This window comes from Ailuropoda melanoleuca, chromosome 7, assembly GCF_002007445.2.
Source record: "Ailuropoda melanoleuca isolate Jingjing chromosome 7, ASM200744v2, whole genome shotgun sequence".
Taxonomy (NCBI): Eukaryota; Metazoa; Chordata; class Mammalia; order Carnivora; family Ursidae; genus Ailuropoda; species Ailuropoda melanoleuca.
The window spans coordinates 80,878,662-80,895,028 of record NC_048224.1 but is presented as its reverse complement, the minus strand read 5'-3'; the positions used below and the strand labels follow the sequence as shown (position 1 = coordinate 80,895,028).

Genomic DNA, 16,367 nt, shown 5'->3' with positions numbered 1-16,367 from the left:
TCCTTTGGTTACAACTAATTCTCTTAATTATAAGAATCTTAAGTTAAAATATTTTTTTTATGTGCAACTATCTCTCACTATACCTATAATTGAATTTCAAATTGCATATGCTCTAAAAAAAGATTATCACATAAAAAAAAAAATCCTTCCTAGGCTTTTCCCACATAAATCTACATTACAAATAATAAAAGGGATCATACATTTCACATTTGACCTTTCTTCTGCACAAGAACATCCTCCAGCCTGTATCCCAACCATCACCAACTTGAACTCTAACTAGAAATGGACTCAAATTGAAATTTCCTCAAAGATTAAAACCTTCTTGTTTTGGGATGCCTGGGTGGCCAGAAGCGTCTGCCTTCAGCTCAGGTTGTGATCCCAAGGTCCTGGGATCGAGCTCCACATCAGACTCCTTGCTCAGCAGGGAGCCTGCTCCTTCCTCTCCCACACCCCCTGCTTGTGTTCCCTCTCTGTATCTCTCTGTCAAATAAATAAATAAAATCTTAAAAAAAAAAAAAAACAACCTTCTTGCTTTGAAAATTAAAACATGTCTGGTTTATTAAATTACTCATGTTACCAAACTGGTTTTGAACAAGAAATAGAGATTTTGGGATTTTGGGGGGCTCTACGCAGCGCAGTTGGTTAAGTGTCCAACTCTTGGTTTCAGCTCAGGTCCTGATCTCAGGGTCATGAGATCAAGCCCTACATCACCTTGGAGTCTGCTGGCAAGTCTCTCCCTCTCCCTCTGCCCCTCCCGCTCATGCTCACTCTCTAAATAAATAAATCTTTAAAAAAAAAAAAAAAAGAAAGAAAGAAAGAGAGATTCTGGAGAAAAGACTTTTTAACACCAAAGGGAAAATATTTTTGAAGCCATCTCTGGAGCTTCAATTCAAAGTTAAAACCATTATGTTCCTTATGGCACAAAATTTTACTTTCAACAGAACTACTGGATAGCTAATTCTAACTTCTTATATTGGATATATGTTGGGTTATGGAACTTTTCTCAAAGATTTCAGATTAGAAAGCTTTTATTCTGTTAAGTGTTTAACATAACATTAGGGATGACAATAATCATCATCTGAGTTTCTACCATGAACCAAACAGGAATTTTGCTAGACGATTAACAAATATTTCTAGTTCTTATAAAAATTCTCAAGATTGCTATTATCACCATTTTGTGGATAAGAAATCTGAAGTTCATTGAGTTTAAGGAGACTTGTCAATACAACCTAAGCTAGTAAGTGGCAGAGCCAGGCACAGCCAGTTCCAATGAAGGAGTTCTTTCTGTAAAACCACACTGCTTGCTCTGAATAAAGCTAGATAAAATACTCTTATGCGCCCACAATTCCAATTTTTAAAATTCAAATAAAAAGAAATTCACAAAAATGGTAATAGGTGTTATAATAAATTACACTGTGTATCACTTAATCTTCACCATAATCCTGCAGCATAGATCCTTTCACCTCATTTTCCTAATGGGGAAACTGAGGCAGAGAGGTTCCATGGAACTCGTGGGTAGAGCAGAAACTGATAGAACCGAACAGAGTTTTCTGAACCTTGAAACATGATGCTTAGAGATTTTCAAAATTATCTTACATCAAAGGAAACATGACGGTTAACTAGTTACAAATCTTACAAACCAGATAAAAAATAATTCTAATACTCATACCGGCTGACATACTACACTGGAAAAGCCAAATCATCAACTGACTAGGTTAATAACTCTGTATGAACCAACTATATCAGATACTTAATAAACTATGAAATACAAAATCAAGAAGTACCATTAAATATATACACATATTAGTATCTAGGCCTTAAAATAATAGTGGTGTAAAATCCTGTCAACTACCCCCCACATTCACATTCTTACTTTTTTCCAAACAAGGGAATGGGAAGAAAATCCAACTGCATGTAACAGTATTTCCATACAGTGTTACAAGAAAGGCTAAACATAATACACTAACGAAATGAAATGCCTAGTTTTCAGAGGAATTGAAAGAAAGCATATTCCATTAAAGAACTACAGACATAACCCCCAAAACAGATTCAGATTTACTGGTTACTTTTAAATAAAATTTTTCTTAAATAACATACAAGTTACTAATAAAAACTGCAGAATTGTTCATTAACCAATTTCAATCTTTTAAAATACTTCATAATTGTGAAAAAATTAACCATTTTAAACCTTTCTGGCCTTTATGTTTAAAATGAAGAAGATGGAGTAAACTTCCATGATGACTTTCAATTCTAAAGTCCCATAAAATAATAGTCACAATAAAATATATATAAAGGTCCAATAAAAATTTGTCAGTAGATGCAAAAGTTCAATTTTGTTCTCAAGAGTGTACATAAAAATTCACTAAGCTTCACATTTAGAATTTGTGTATCTAAGTTTTACCTCAATAAAAAGGCTGGGGGAAGAAGAATCAGGGAACAAAGACAAACTAAAACAGAAACAAAAAAACTTCAGTATTTTGTTTATGGTCTGGGGACCATGCCTAAATTAAGAAAATTAATAAGGCTAAACAAAAATTAAGTTCATATAAAGATAATACTTTTTTAAAATGAAAGAAAACAGGATTGGCATATGTGGGCACTGATCAACCAACCAAAAAAAGCCCACCAAGATGATTTTACATAGATTAAAAACTTGAGTGAATGGTTATATTGGCTAAAAATAATTTTAAAATATTTAAGAAAAATTCAAGTTATAAAATATTGCACAGACTCTAGAGAAATCCATGACATGATAATCCTTTCACTAATTCTAATCACAAATGACCTTAAATCAACTTAAAATACTTGAATAAGTGAAATTCTTTCATTCAAATATTACATTTGTTCCTGGCCTTTTAATTTTCAGTTGTACATAATTTAATATATAATTATTAACATTCTCTTGATGAAGGGAAAATAAAGTTTTCTTTGAAGAAGTAAAACTTATTTTTTGCCTTTCATACTTCTGACTTTTCAGTAATTTGTAATTAAGAATGCAAAAATGTCCTTTCTATATTCTTTTTCATTTTCTTTTGAAAGATCGGGACAGAGTAGTTTTTTGATCCTTTAGAAAACAGGGACTTAGAAAATTATGAAGAAAAACGATAGCAAGTATTTTCAAAAAAAGTAAAATCTGGGTCTTAAAATTTTTCATTTAAACTACCGCCTTTAAAACTAATGCTCAAAAGGAAATAAATCATATCCACTTTTATGCTACTTTGAGCTAAAGCCTTCTTATTAAAATATCCCTTGATACACCCAACAGACGTGCTCCTCAATGGTTCCCTTGCAAACAAACTTGTGTAAATCTCATCTTAAACACACTAGGGGGAGCTCCCCGTTTGAAAGAATCCTAAAACATGTGTTTTTTGTCCTGTGTAAAAGGTTTCTTCTCTAACTTATATTCCTGCAAAAAAATGACTGATTTATCTGAATCTAACATCTAGTTTTCATTTAATGCATTTTTTAAAAACACCATCCCTATACTTCATCATATTTACCGACTGCCATTAAGACAACTCTGGCCAAGTTACAGTATTTACTTTTCACACTGCTTCTTCAGGAAGCAATACAATGTCCAAGGGGAAAAAATGTACACTTAATATGCTTTAAGATTTCAAAGCACGTAATAAAAAATCCGCTTTAAAAAAATCTCTAAATTCTTATAATTTCACATTTAAAGCTGAAAAATAATAAAAAAAAAACTAGAGGTAAATAAACTAATCTTCTGAGAGGAGAAAGTATGCTTTGTGTCTCCTGGGTATGTCACCATTTTGAAAGTATATTTTAATATACCAACCCATTTAAACCTCCGATCAATTCTATAGTGAGAGTACAATGGCTTCATTATTAGCAATCCAGAATATGAAGAAGCAGAGGCACATGGTGGTCAAGTGACTACCCAATGTTACATAGTAATTTAATATCAAGGTCAGGACTGTGATTCCAATTTTCACATTTCTGGCTATTGCTCTTGTTTTACAGTTAAATAAAGATGGAGAAAAAACTTTTAAGTAAGTTTGACTACAGAGTCCTCTATCTGCCAATAAGAATTACTGACCAGTAAAAATTATTGAAGATAATTTTAAGAGGTTTGTAAGTTCAAGAACCAGGCCAAGACCTTTCAATGGGGAAAGGACAGTCTCTTCACTAAATGGTGTTAGGATACTAGATGTTCATAGGCAAAAGAATGAAGTTGGATCCTCAACATACACCACATACAAAAATTAATTCAAAATGGGTTAAAGACTTAAATGCAAGACCTAAACTAAAACTCCTAAAAAGTATAGGGGGAAAGCTTCAGAGACATTGGGTTTGGCAATTTCTTGCATATGACACCAAAAGCACAGGCAACAAAAGAAAAAATAAACAGGATTACATCAGTAATTAAAACCTCTGTCATCAAAGGACACAATCAGGAATGAAAAGGCAACCCATGAAATGGGAGAAAAATTTGCAAATCATGTATCTGGTAAGGGGTTAATACCCAAAATACTTAGGGGCGCCTGGGTGGCACAGCGGTTAAGCGTCTGCCTTCGGCTCAGGGCATGATCCCAGCGTTATGGGATCGAGCCCCACATCAGGCTCTTCCGCTATGAGCCTGCTTCTTCCTCTCCCACTCCCCCTGCTTGTGTTCCCTCTCTCGCTGGCTGTCTCTCTCTGTCAAATAAATAAATTTTAAAAAAAAATACCCAAAATACTTAAATAACTCCTACAATTCAGTAACAAAAAACAAATAATTAAAAAATGGGCAAAGTACTTAGACATTTCTCCAAAGCCAATATACAAATGGCCAACCAGCATATGAATGGATGCTTAATACAATTAAGCAAATGCAAATAAACCAGTGAGATATCACCTCACATCTATTTTGATGGCCAAAATCAGAAAAAGCAAAAATAGCATTGACAAGGACGTAGAGAAATTGGAATTCTTCTTCACTGATAGTGGGAATATAAAACAGTGCAACCACTATGGAAAATAGGAATTTTTCAAAAATTTAAAAGTAAAATTACATGATCCAGCAATTCCACTTCAGGGTATATATTCAAAAGAATCGGAAGGAGGATGTCAAAGAGACATTTGCACACCATGTTCACAGCAGCATTATTCATTCACAACAGCCAAGAGGTGGAAGCAACCCAAGTGTCCATTATGGATGAATGGATATGCAAAATGTGGTATGTACATAGAACAAAATATTATTCAGCCTTAAGAAGGAATGAAATCCTGGCAGAAGCTAACAGGAATGAATGGTGAGGACATTTATGTTAAGTGAAATAAGCTGGTCACAAAAAAGACAAACACTGTATGATTCCACTTATGTGAGGTATCTCTAGAATAGTCAAATTCGTAGAGATAAAAACTTGAATGGTGGTTGTCAGGGGCTGGGGAGAGGAAAAAATGAGTTATGCTTAATGGGTTAAAGTTGCAGATATGAAAAAGTTCTGGAGACTGGTTGCAAAACAATGTGAATACACTTAATACTACCAAATTGTACACTTAAAAATGGCTAAGATGGGGGTCACCTGGCTGGCTCAGTCGAAAGACCATGCAACTCTTGATTTCTCTAGGTTGTGAATTCGAGCCCCACATTGGGGGGGAGATTACTTAATTAATTTAAAAAGTTAAGGTGGTAAATTTGGTATTATGTATTCTTTAGCACAATTTAAAATTAGAAAAAAAAGTTCAGGGACTTAAAAAAATTTACAAAGTATACCATTCACCATTGTTTCTAGTTAATACTCAGCACAGTAGTATGTTCAAGTATTATAATCTACTTTCTTCTAAAAAGATGTCTGTAGGTCAATAAATATTAAACTACTGTCAATACATTTGTTGATAGACTAAGGGGGGAAAAACCCAAACAGGAATCAAGTTTTCAGTACTTTACCTACTAACATTAAAAGAAAGCCTGTATTTTATACTAGGTGAGTACTAAATACATACTGCTTGGGTAAAAGGAACAAATTAGCATTATTAAAACTCTACCTGAATTTGCTAAATTCACAAATACCTCTTTATGCTGAAGAATAAAGTTGGTTAAAATTATTCTCCCTAAAATTCATTCAGAAAAGCCACTATTTCTTAATGAGGTAAAACTGGCATTAAAAATCCTTAAAAAATTAAACACATATTGTACCTCCCTTTAGGTACTGCTCAAGGATTGTCTTCTTCAAGGGCTCAGGGCAGTATGTTAAGTACCATTCTAAGTCCTGCACAATTTAATCAGTAGTATACTGGGTAATAGGAGTATGGAAATCAATCCAGTGACAAAAAATAATGAATTGTAGGCCAGAGTTAATACTTAGCAGCTATATCTAACCAGAACTTAACTTAAAAAAAAAAAGGATAATGTTGAAAACCCCGACAGAAAATAAAACAATTGGAAAAATATGAAAAATAAACTGAACTATATACATAACTTTAATCAGACGTCTAAAACTTTATACATGTCCTAACTCTAGATATTAAGGCTGGTTCAGATTTTCAGTGGTTCTCAAAAGATCAGCATTAATTGAAACTCTGGTGAACACAGGTGAAAAACACATGTGTCACATTTTGCTGCAATGATATGCAATTTAATGAGGTATTACTGTAATTTCTAAGAAAAGACTGACAAGTAGCTACACATTGTTCCATGATTGTAGAAATATCAGCAAATGGTACTGATTATCAAAATTAAATATTTAAAAGAATTTCTATACACATGGGCAAGTAAGTTTTTCCTGGGATGTCCAAAGTGCTTGAAGAAGACGTTCACCAAGAGTCATTTTTTCTCAGCTACTTTCACCTTACAGACGCCCTGCAAGTTATTAGTATACTAATTACTAATACCTCAAAAATGTTTTATTTGTAGGTATACTAACTAAATTAGCACACGCAATATAGGCATTAAAAATACTCTTAGAATTAGTTATGGAAAATCACGTATGTGTATGTACATGTGGGGAGTAGCTATGGGAGTATCTAAATAAATATATATGTACCCACATTTAGATATTTAAGAAAATTATTTGGAAACTTATATAAATGTTTTTAGATGCTCTATAAAAACATCCTGTCTCTTTTACCTCATTTCCTTCAGTAATAGATTATGAGTATTTAGTACTGTGGGCTCTACAGATCCTTGCATAGAATATGAAAGGGGAAGTATTTATGTAAAAACACTGAGGTTACAGAATAAAGGTATTCCACAGAGAACAGTCAAACACAAAGTACTCTTAGAAAGAAAATATATGAGCTATATTTAGTATTAAATATTTCAGACATCCAAAATTCTTGATAATCTATCCTTTTTTGAATAGGAAACGTACAACATTTAAATCAGCAATATAAAGTCTTATGATGAAAAATATCTGTGGGAAGATGTTTTCTGCTAATTAAACACTTAATCGTTTTCATTTGAAAATTGTGGTTTCCTCAATTATTTTAATGCTAGTGTCATTTTTATGTGCCAATTCAGGACACAAGCACTAATATTACTCCATGCATCCTTGCTTATTCATCAAAAAAACTGAGAAGCATTATCTCTCCCGCTTCTTGAATTAATAAAAACAGCCTAATCCCCAGGCTCTTCTCTTGGTCAAAGTGGTTAGAGCACAGCAGGACCACCTTCAACCTCTAACATTTTGTAAGCTTTACAGACAAAAACTTAAAAGTATTCTCTGGTAGAAGATGGCAACTGGGAAAAGGAAAATACCGGTTTAAATTACAAATGTCCTCAGCCTCTCCATGAAAATCAGCTTTTCTAAGAAGTATCCTAAGAAATATTTTTAATAGGTGGTAGGAGGTAAATGTGTGTAAATGCCTTGCCCACTCATGAAATATGATGCAGAGAAACAGGAAATTAATAGTTCTTCTGTACACTGACAACCTGACAACCAAATAATAACCAAATAACGGCAAGTTTCAAAATTTGTCATTGAACTCAAAGACGTTTAAGTCAAAACCTTAACCAATAAGCCTGTATATAGCACTACATATAACAAAGGAATATAAAAGGAAAAGAAATCAATTTTATAAGAACAAACTGAAAAGTTCATGGCAAACCTACCTAAATTACAAATGTTGCAAAATAAAAGAGGAAAAAAAAAAGATTTATGTGGTAAGAAAATAATGTATTTACTGAATTAAGCGATGGAGGTACAATTCAGTAGAAATAAAACAAAGTGAACCTGAATTGCACGTATACTTTAAATGCCATGGGATTATATTCAACAACTTCCAAAAATGTTTAGGTGCCCAACGGTTAGCACTAAGTAAAGCATAAACATTTCTAAAACAAGGGAATGATTCTGCTTCTTTCTATATAATGCAACCAAAAGTTGTAGTCACAGGAAGAATTTCCCTGAAATTTATCAAACTCAAGAAAATTGTGACTCATGGAGCTTGGGGAAAGACCAGAATGTATTCCTAAATGTATCCTTGTGGCAATAATGCTTCTGCACTACAACCTAAAAACTGAACTTGGGTTTAATATTCCTTTATTACGTGTAACATTACACATTTATCAGTACCTTTTCTTTTCCTGGCCAGCAATCTCAAAAGTCATAATGGACTACCCTGCATTATTTCAGTGAACTATAATGGAGTGGGGGTGTGGGGGGACAGAGAGGATAAAGAAAATTCTTTTCCAAAAGTCTGGAGTTCAAAAATAATAACAACCTCTGGACCTGCGATTTAATTCAGAAATGAATTCAGAATCTTTCTGCATAGTTGCTTACTGTAGATGCTTCAACAGCGGAGAAATCTTAATGTACTCCGTTATTTGCACTCCAATGAAAATCTTACCTTTCAGCATAGCTATAAAATATCGTTAAAATAAACACTGATAAAACAAATAGAAAAATTTCTTCTGACATTTTTAGTAATACAGAAAGGAAGACCACTAATCAACTAGTGTCTGTAAGTCACTGCAGTAGTTGCACAACTGCCTGTGGGTAGAGTATCAAAGAAACTCAGTGTGGTGAAGCAGGGTATTTTCCCCTTTTATAACCTGAGTGAACTTCAAGGGATTAAAACCAAATTAATGTCAATTCTATAGCACAAAATTCAGACTCTTAATTCTGAATACAGAAACATTTTAAGGGGAAAAAAATGAAGGCTTTAAAACTGTATATATCGTATGGTCAGTTTCACTTTTGTATCATGTGCATATTGTACTTTCATTTGAAATGTTTCATACTTGTATTGCATGTTATTTAGGTTTTGGACTTGACTGTGTTTTTCCACAAAAAGAAAAATCAACTGTTTTTCCACCTTAATATTCAACCTACCTGCCCATAGTTGTCTATGCCAGTTACTAATCTATTTAAATTTAATAAATCAAAGGCTGTCCTTAAGGATTGGCCAAGAGTCGTTAGTCCTTCAGCCTGAAGGTTTTTCAGTTCATTCATAAACGTTGCATGGTTTTCTTTCCATCCGGCCTGAAAAGAAAAATGTAAGAGTTTTTTTTTTTTCATCCTTTAAAGCCATGTACACACGGACAGCCTTTATAATCTGCCGTTCACCAAAGAGATGCTTCACTTTACAGCATGGTTTGGTTAACGTGTTAATACCGTATCACTGCCGAGGAAAACTCTCTTCAAAGGTGGCCAAGAAAAAACCTGCTTGCGTACAGCTTTTGGTGGCTAACAGCCTTAATACTTTATAACTTCCCTGGGAAATGTACTCCCTAACCTACTAACAAAATTTGGGCATGCAAAGGTACTAGTGGAAAGCAGAAGTGAGCAGGACTTCTGAAGTTAACCTACAGCAGTCCCACTGGCCCCGCGGCCCTGTGAGGAAGAATCCAAGCACCTAGCCCCGCAGCCCACCACCCGGCTCGCTCGCCACCCTGGGCGAGCGCGGCCGAGCCCCGGGCCGAGTCCCCTTTAATGCAAACCCGGGCTCGGCGCGGCCGGGCCCGGCTGTCACTCGGGCTAACTTGAATAAATATCCCCCACAGTTCATTGCTGCCGCTCACGCCGCGGAGGGGAAATGTCGGCCATGTTGATCGCAGCGCCGCCGCCGCCGCCGCCGCCGCCGCCGGGCCGGGCTGGGGAGGGGACGGCGGTGGCCCAGCGACTCCGCGCCGCGCCAGGACGCTCCGGAGCGGGGGAGGGGGTGGGAGCCCGCAGGGGAAAAGACCTCAGCGCCTGGAGCACAGCGGGTGGGGGGAGGGGAGCATAATGAAGGGTGAATGGGGGGGCGGGGAGGGCGAGCGAGGAAGGAACAGGGAAGGGAAGGGGGAGGGCGAGGGCTGTTACCTTGATAGCATAGGGCGGCTCTTCGAAAGTGACCAGCATATACCTGTCTCCTCTGCTGGCAGGGTCCCGGGCACGGAGCTGCGGGAGAGCGGGTGGGGGACGGGAGGAGGAACAGGGAGGGCGAGAGGGAAGCACAGAGGCGAGGTTACGAGGCGAAGGGGCGCCCGGCGGCCCCGCCGCCCCCCCCCACAGTACCGCACACGCAGCGGCCACCCCTCCACACTGCCCCCCACACACAGATCGGCCCCCACACACCGCCGGGAGGCCGGGCCCAGTCCGGCTTGCAGCGCCCGCCCGCCCGCGCGGTGGGGGAGGGGGTCCCCGAGCCCCGTAGCTCCCGCAGTCAGGTCCCCGACACCTCCGCCTTGCCGCCCCCGGCCGCCCTCCCCCCCACCCCTGCCGCCCGCGGGCCGCCGGGCCCCGGTCTCCGCCCGGGCTCGGTCAGTCGGTACCTTCATGAAGGTCTCTACCGCGCCTTTGGCCGTGTCCAGGTAGGTGGTGCCCAGATGGCTGCGCTGGTTCATAGAGGCAGACGTGTCTATCAGGAACAGTAAGATGGGCATAGTGCTGGCCGGGGACACCGGGGCCCGAGGTGGTGGAGAAAGAGGAGATGGTAGAGGTGGAGGCGCCGGTGGCGGTGGCGGCGGCGGCGACCGCCGCTACGCGGGGCGGGGGAGCGCGGCCGCCGGGAGGAAAACACCGTCTGGGTCTTTCCTCCGGCTGCGGGGAGTTTCTCCCCCGATAGTTGAGAGGAAACTCCCCGGACCCAGTCCTCCCCGTCGTACCCCCGCCTCCGCCTCCTCCTGCCTGCCTGCCCGCTGGGGCGGGCGCCCGGCCGTCTGTCTGTCGGTCGGTCCGTCCCCCCCGCCTCGGGGGTCCCGTCCCCGCTCCCGGCCCCTGTGTGTGTCCCAGCGGGAGACGGGCCTGGCTCCCCACCCCACCCCCGGTGCAGGGAGTGGGGACCTGGGAGCTGGCGAAGAGGGGAGTGGGCTGAGGGGAGATTGGCCCTGGGGCTGTTGGGAGAAGTTTCAGGGACTCCCTCCGCACCCCGGCGGTATCACCACTTTCTCAGCCCCTCTCGCTACTGAAGCGCTTTTCTCTCTCACACTCCGGTTTTAACTCGGGCAGGGTCTGCAGAGGCTCCGCCCCCTGACACGTCCTCGAGCCACGTGACGCACCGCCCCGCTGTTCTATTGGTGAAGCCCAAGCCTCTTATTAGCATATTCAAATAGCTCAGGGGCGGGGACAGCTTGTAGGCCGGCTCCGGGAACAGTTATTGAGCACGCGCGGAGGCGGGGCGTCGGGTGCGCGGGCGAGCGAGCGCCAGGGACGAGCAGGCGGGCCAGCAGACGCGGAGGCGGGCTCCGGGAAGGGGCGGGGACGGACCTCCGAAAGACCGCGGGGTGGGGGCGGGGGACGCGGCGACGCGCGCAGGGAGGCCGCGGCTGTGAGTCTGCGCGTCAGTGCTGCTGGCCTCTCCTTGGCTGTTGGAGGTGATAGGGGTCGGGGGAAGGGAAATGGAGGCTGGCCTCAGCTCCCCTTGCGAGGTCGCTTTATCGAACCCCCTCCCCGGTGGGCGAGTGAGGAGAGGATGAGTAAAGCAATCAAATACCCGATCAGAAGGGGTCAGGCTCCGCGGTCTTCGTTCCGCGGAGAGCTCCGGCCTTGCGGTCGCCGGAGGAGGTTCCTTGGGTCTGGGAGGGCCGGCCTCACCGCGGGCGGGCCCGGGGCGGGGGGAGGGGAAGTGAGAGGTTGTTTATGACCAGGGACTAAATCTCCGCCAGTCCCACCGCTCCCGTTGGGAAGTGGGGACGAGGGGCCAGTTTCGCCTGCAGTCTCGGCCTTAGGGAGTGACCTAGGATGAGGACTCTACCCGGACCAGACCAGGAGTTCTCCCGGTGGAGACCCAAGAAAAGAGAAATAACCCTGTTTTCCTAACTCAGCCCTAAAAGGGCATGAGGGAAGACTCAAATACCGATAAACAGTTTGTTGCCCTTTTTATTCTCAGGGAAAAATAACCGATCTTATCCAAAGAAATATCTCTCTCAAGCCATGTTTTTTCTTAGGGCCAAAGAATGTCAATCTCAGAGCTAACAGGGACCTTCGAAGACTGTAGAACAACTAACTCGTTTTTATATGGAAAAACTGATTTCAGTTTGCCCAGGTGACACACGGAGTGGGCTCCACATAAACCCTCCAGTGCTCTTTCCTTTTACTATATGCTGTCTCTAAGACTGATCCAAATACTGTATGAGGGAAGACGTTCTTGGTTAAAAGAAGCCCCTGTCACCATGCCCGACGTAATGAATCCTCTCCGAAATGTCCGAGGAAAACTGTTCGCTCAAATATACTAGCTGAAAAGCTGAGGACAGTACCTGATCTACAAGTTGTGTTAGAGACATACCCTTATAGACTATGGAGGAACCTTTAAGGCCTCTCCTGCTAGCCTTGCATTTCGATTTTATTTTTCTATCCTGAAATTCTCAATTATTTGCTGTCTGATCATTTAATGAAATTGTTCTTACTAACCTTAACACAAAAGAGACCTGTTTTCTGGCACTTTTCTAAAGTCTCGAGTTTATATTTCATAATTTGGACTTTTCCTAATACTTAGGACAACCTCTGAACTTCTTGTTAATTTAGAGTGGGGCTATTTCAGTAATATGCTGTTCTGTGAGTATGTACCATAGAAAAGTGAAATATTTTAAGAGATTTGGACTACAAAATAAGATGGAATACAGGTCTTACATCCAATATTTGCTGAGGACTGGTGGAGTTAAAAAATGGTTAAAATGTGTATCCTGCCTTCAAAGAACTTATGGTTTTTCTAGAAGAATATTACATACGTATTATTAGCTACTACAAGGCAGAGAGTGATTAGATAATAAATAATTCAGAAAAGAGAAAAATGTGTTACCCTTGGGTGATGAACATTCTCCAGGGACAGTATATTCATATGTGCCTTAAAGCGGTGTTTCTCCAACTGAGATCCTAGATCTGGAGATAAGATCAGAGTTCTTTGATAACTTGAAAATTTGTGTTTTCATTTTAATGACAGTATACAAATTGTTCTACCAGGTATAAAGACAAAATTTTTCTTTCAAAGTTATAATTTGCAACTGAAAGATTTTCATGGAATTGGTCTTCAGTTTTCTGTGTCCGTGCTTTTCAAACTGGTCCACAGACCCCTGACTATCCAAACATGTATTCTCTAGAATGACAAGAATTTCCTTTGCATTACTCAGGTTTGAGAAACACAGCTTCAAAGGATTGGTAGGATTTGAATATGTAGGTAAAGGAAGAGGAAGCTGCTGGTGAAAAAGTCCTTTTAACACAGTGAAAATATAGTGAAGAAAGGAGGTTAGCACAGCATTGCCAGTGGCTTCCTGGGGAACAGTGAAGTTCAGCTAGGCTGGAGCACTAGGAACGTGAAGAATGAGAATAAGATCCAGAAAGGTAGGTCAGATCCAGACAGTAGAGGGCTTTTATTCCAAACTAAGGATTTTTTTCCCATATAAATTACAGTTTTTAGCTGGGGTGCTAAGTACAAAGCAGTGTTTGAAGGGAATCAAACTCGACTATTGAAGTAGAGAACCATGCATTAATAATGACCTTCCCTGTTACAGTTATTTGAAATCATTTCCAATGGAGACATCATGGCTCTTCCCTGACTCAGTGGAGTTGGCAGACTGTCATAAGTGGAGGTGTATGGTAGAGACAGGGTTAGATGCAAAAATCAAGGGAGCCAAGTCTAGTGAGCCAACCTGGAGCATCTAACCAGAACCTGTGCTTACTATCGCACCTGAGATCAAGGGCCAGGTTTCCAGTTCAGAAGCCCAGAAGTGCTCGAAGGCATGGCCCGAAGGCAGAACAGGAAAGAAATCAGGACATACAAAGGCCGCAAATCAAGAGGCAATCAGAAACCAGGAAGCATTGAGGAGTGGTCCCTAGACAAAATTGTGAAATAGGCCAAGTTTATTCTTAGAGACTCTGGTTGACAATGAAGCTATCGGTTGATGGTGGCTTAAAGCAGTAGTTCTGGACCAGGAGATCCACATCAGCAGTACCCACAGAGGTGAAAAATAATAATAAATGTACCAAATCCTCATACCCAGAGAAAAGGGATTCAGTAGAATTGGGATGGGCCCTGGTCATCTCATTTTTTAAAAAGCTCTTCAGGTGAATCTTATAAATAAGAGTGATTAAGAACTATATGCTTCAAGTATAAAAATAATGTGTATGTCTACATCTAGTTCTAAATCAATAAATAACTTTAAAAATTCACATACCCTTAGAGATATTACATTTCTTAAAAGAACTTCTAAAATAAATCTGCAAACTAAAGCGGAAAAAAAACTATAAATGTGACACCAGTCTAGATAACAGTGGATTTGTATCATATGCTTATTTAAATTGCTTGAATTCAACCATGTTTGACAAAAATTAAAAAGAAAAAACTAAATAGTGTCAGAGATTGCCACTGTTCCCATCAGTGAGTTTAGGCCTCAGAATAAGCACGAGATGGGAAATGCGAATCTCTTCTTCACTCAATCTCTGTGATTCTAGAAAGATTCTGGTTAGAGACGGGCTTATTTTTCTGAAACATGGCCCCTAAATGCAAGCCAACTATTTCATCAGACTCAACTGAAAAAAACAGTGAGCTCTTGCAATGCTAGAGGGAAAACGAGTTGAAGTGGTGTGTGCTAAACCCTGTGCTGTTGCAGTCTAGAGGATAAGGGAAGATTTCCCTGGGAGGACATTGGTCTGAAGAGGTATGTGGGAGAAAATTTTGCTCTTTGTTGCTGTTTTTAAAGGAGCTCTGCCTAAATGCTATGGCTCCAATCTAAAAGGGAATGAATAAATTCTCTGAAAGCCTCTGAATGAGTGGTGACTTTGGCTTAAACAATAGCCTAAATTGTGGAAACGGAGCTACTTTAACAATTAAGAACTGATGAATTAGATTCATTCGTAGGAGCCAACCAGAGCCCTTTTAAATTATTTTCAACCAATTAAGCAGGATAATACGGTTTAAAAATAATTATGTGCCGAGGACTTGGCTTATGGTATCTGGATGTGCCATCTGAACAGAGTAATCAGATGAACCCAATGTTCCTCATATGTAACCTAACAAAGTTTTTTTGGCCGTCTTACTGTTTCCTCAGCTCTCTGCTTTACTCTTTGAGATCATAGTAGCCAATGATGTTGTTAGGTTGAGGAAAAAAAAGGAATAAACATAAACATTTAGATGTGAAATTATGCAGCAGAATGTATTTGGATATACATAAAGAGATTGAATTTTGGTCATCCTCATATCAATCCACAGGAAAAAAATGGAAAAATGCTACTAAGGGAGTACTCTTAAAAGGATATTAGACCTCTCCAACAAGCATTATTTCACAGTAATAGTTGAAGTCTCAGATGATTCAAGATCAGCTAAAGAACATGAACATTGCAGTAACTCAGTAAATGGTAATTGCACACCTACTACGTGACAGGCACTACGGTAGGTCATGGAGAGTTTGTAATCTAATGGAAAGACAGAAGAAAAATACACATGATGAGACTACATAATTATGATAAATCAGCAAATACCAGGCATAAGACCAGTCTTAGAGGATCGGTTTGAAAATGCAAGGTTATATACATATTTCATCAATTCTGAGACACCACGGCTTCTAAGAAATGCCATTGTTTTTGGACCAGTGAAAGGAAAAAAGTGCTAGTTAAACTATAACAATGATTTTTTATCAATTAGAATTTTTCCACAATATTGAATTCTACCAACCAGGAGATTTAATAATGAAGCATGTTTTAAAAGAATACTCCACTATTGTCTTCAGTATTTTCTTCCAAACCATTGGCTTTTAATCTACAAGTGGTTTTTTTTAAGGGGGGAGGGGCTAAGAGAGAGGGAGTAACAGAATCCCCAGCAAGCTCCACACCCAATCGGTGCTCCATCTCACGACCCTGAGAGCGTGACCCGAGCCACCCAGGCACCCTAATATACAAGTTTTGATGCTCATGCTTTCTTGATCCAACTAGACGATGTCAGGGAAAAAGTTTTCAGACCACAACCAGGATTCGTATCCTCTCTTTAAATGGTTGGTTGCCTGAAAT

At 40.1% G+C, this 16,367-nt stretch overlaps 1 protein-coding gene and 1 long non-coding RNA gene across 2 annotated transcripts in view; one reads left to right on the top strand and one right to left on the bottom strand.

Annotated features, from left to right (window-relative positions):
• The window catches only part of INTS6 (integrator complex subunit 6), an 88,096-nt gene extending 76,761 nt beyond the window's left edge, over positions 1-11,335 (bottom strand). Inside the window, exons 1-3 of the mRNA XM_011222991.3 lie at positions 10,703-11,335; positions 10,251-10,328; positions 9,279-9,428 (exon numbers count right to left, since the gene is read on the bottom strand). Coding sequence (XP_011221293.1) covers positions 9,279-9,428; positions 10,251-10,328; positions 10,703-10,813 — 339 coding nt within the window. The 5' untranslated portion in view covers positions 10,814-11,335. The remainder of the gene's footprint in view (positions 1-9,278; positions 9,429-10,250; positions 10,329-10,702) is intronic.
• Positions 11,336-11,509: 174 nt separating this feature from the next.
• The window catches only part of LOC109489381, a 31,784-nt gene continuing 26,926 nt past the window's right edge, over positions 11,510-16,367 (top strand). The window contains exon 1 of the long non-coding RNA XR_004626714.1: positions 11,510-11,743. This is a non-coding gene — a long non-coding RNA (uncharacterized LOC109489381). The remainder of the gene's footprint in view (positions 11,744-16,367) is intronic.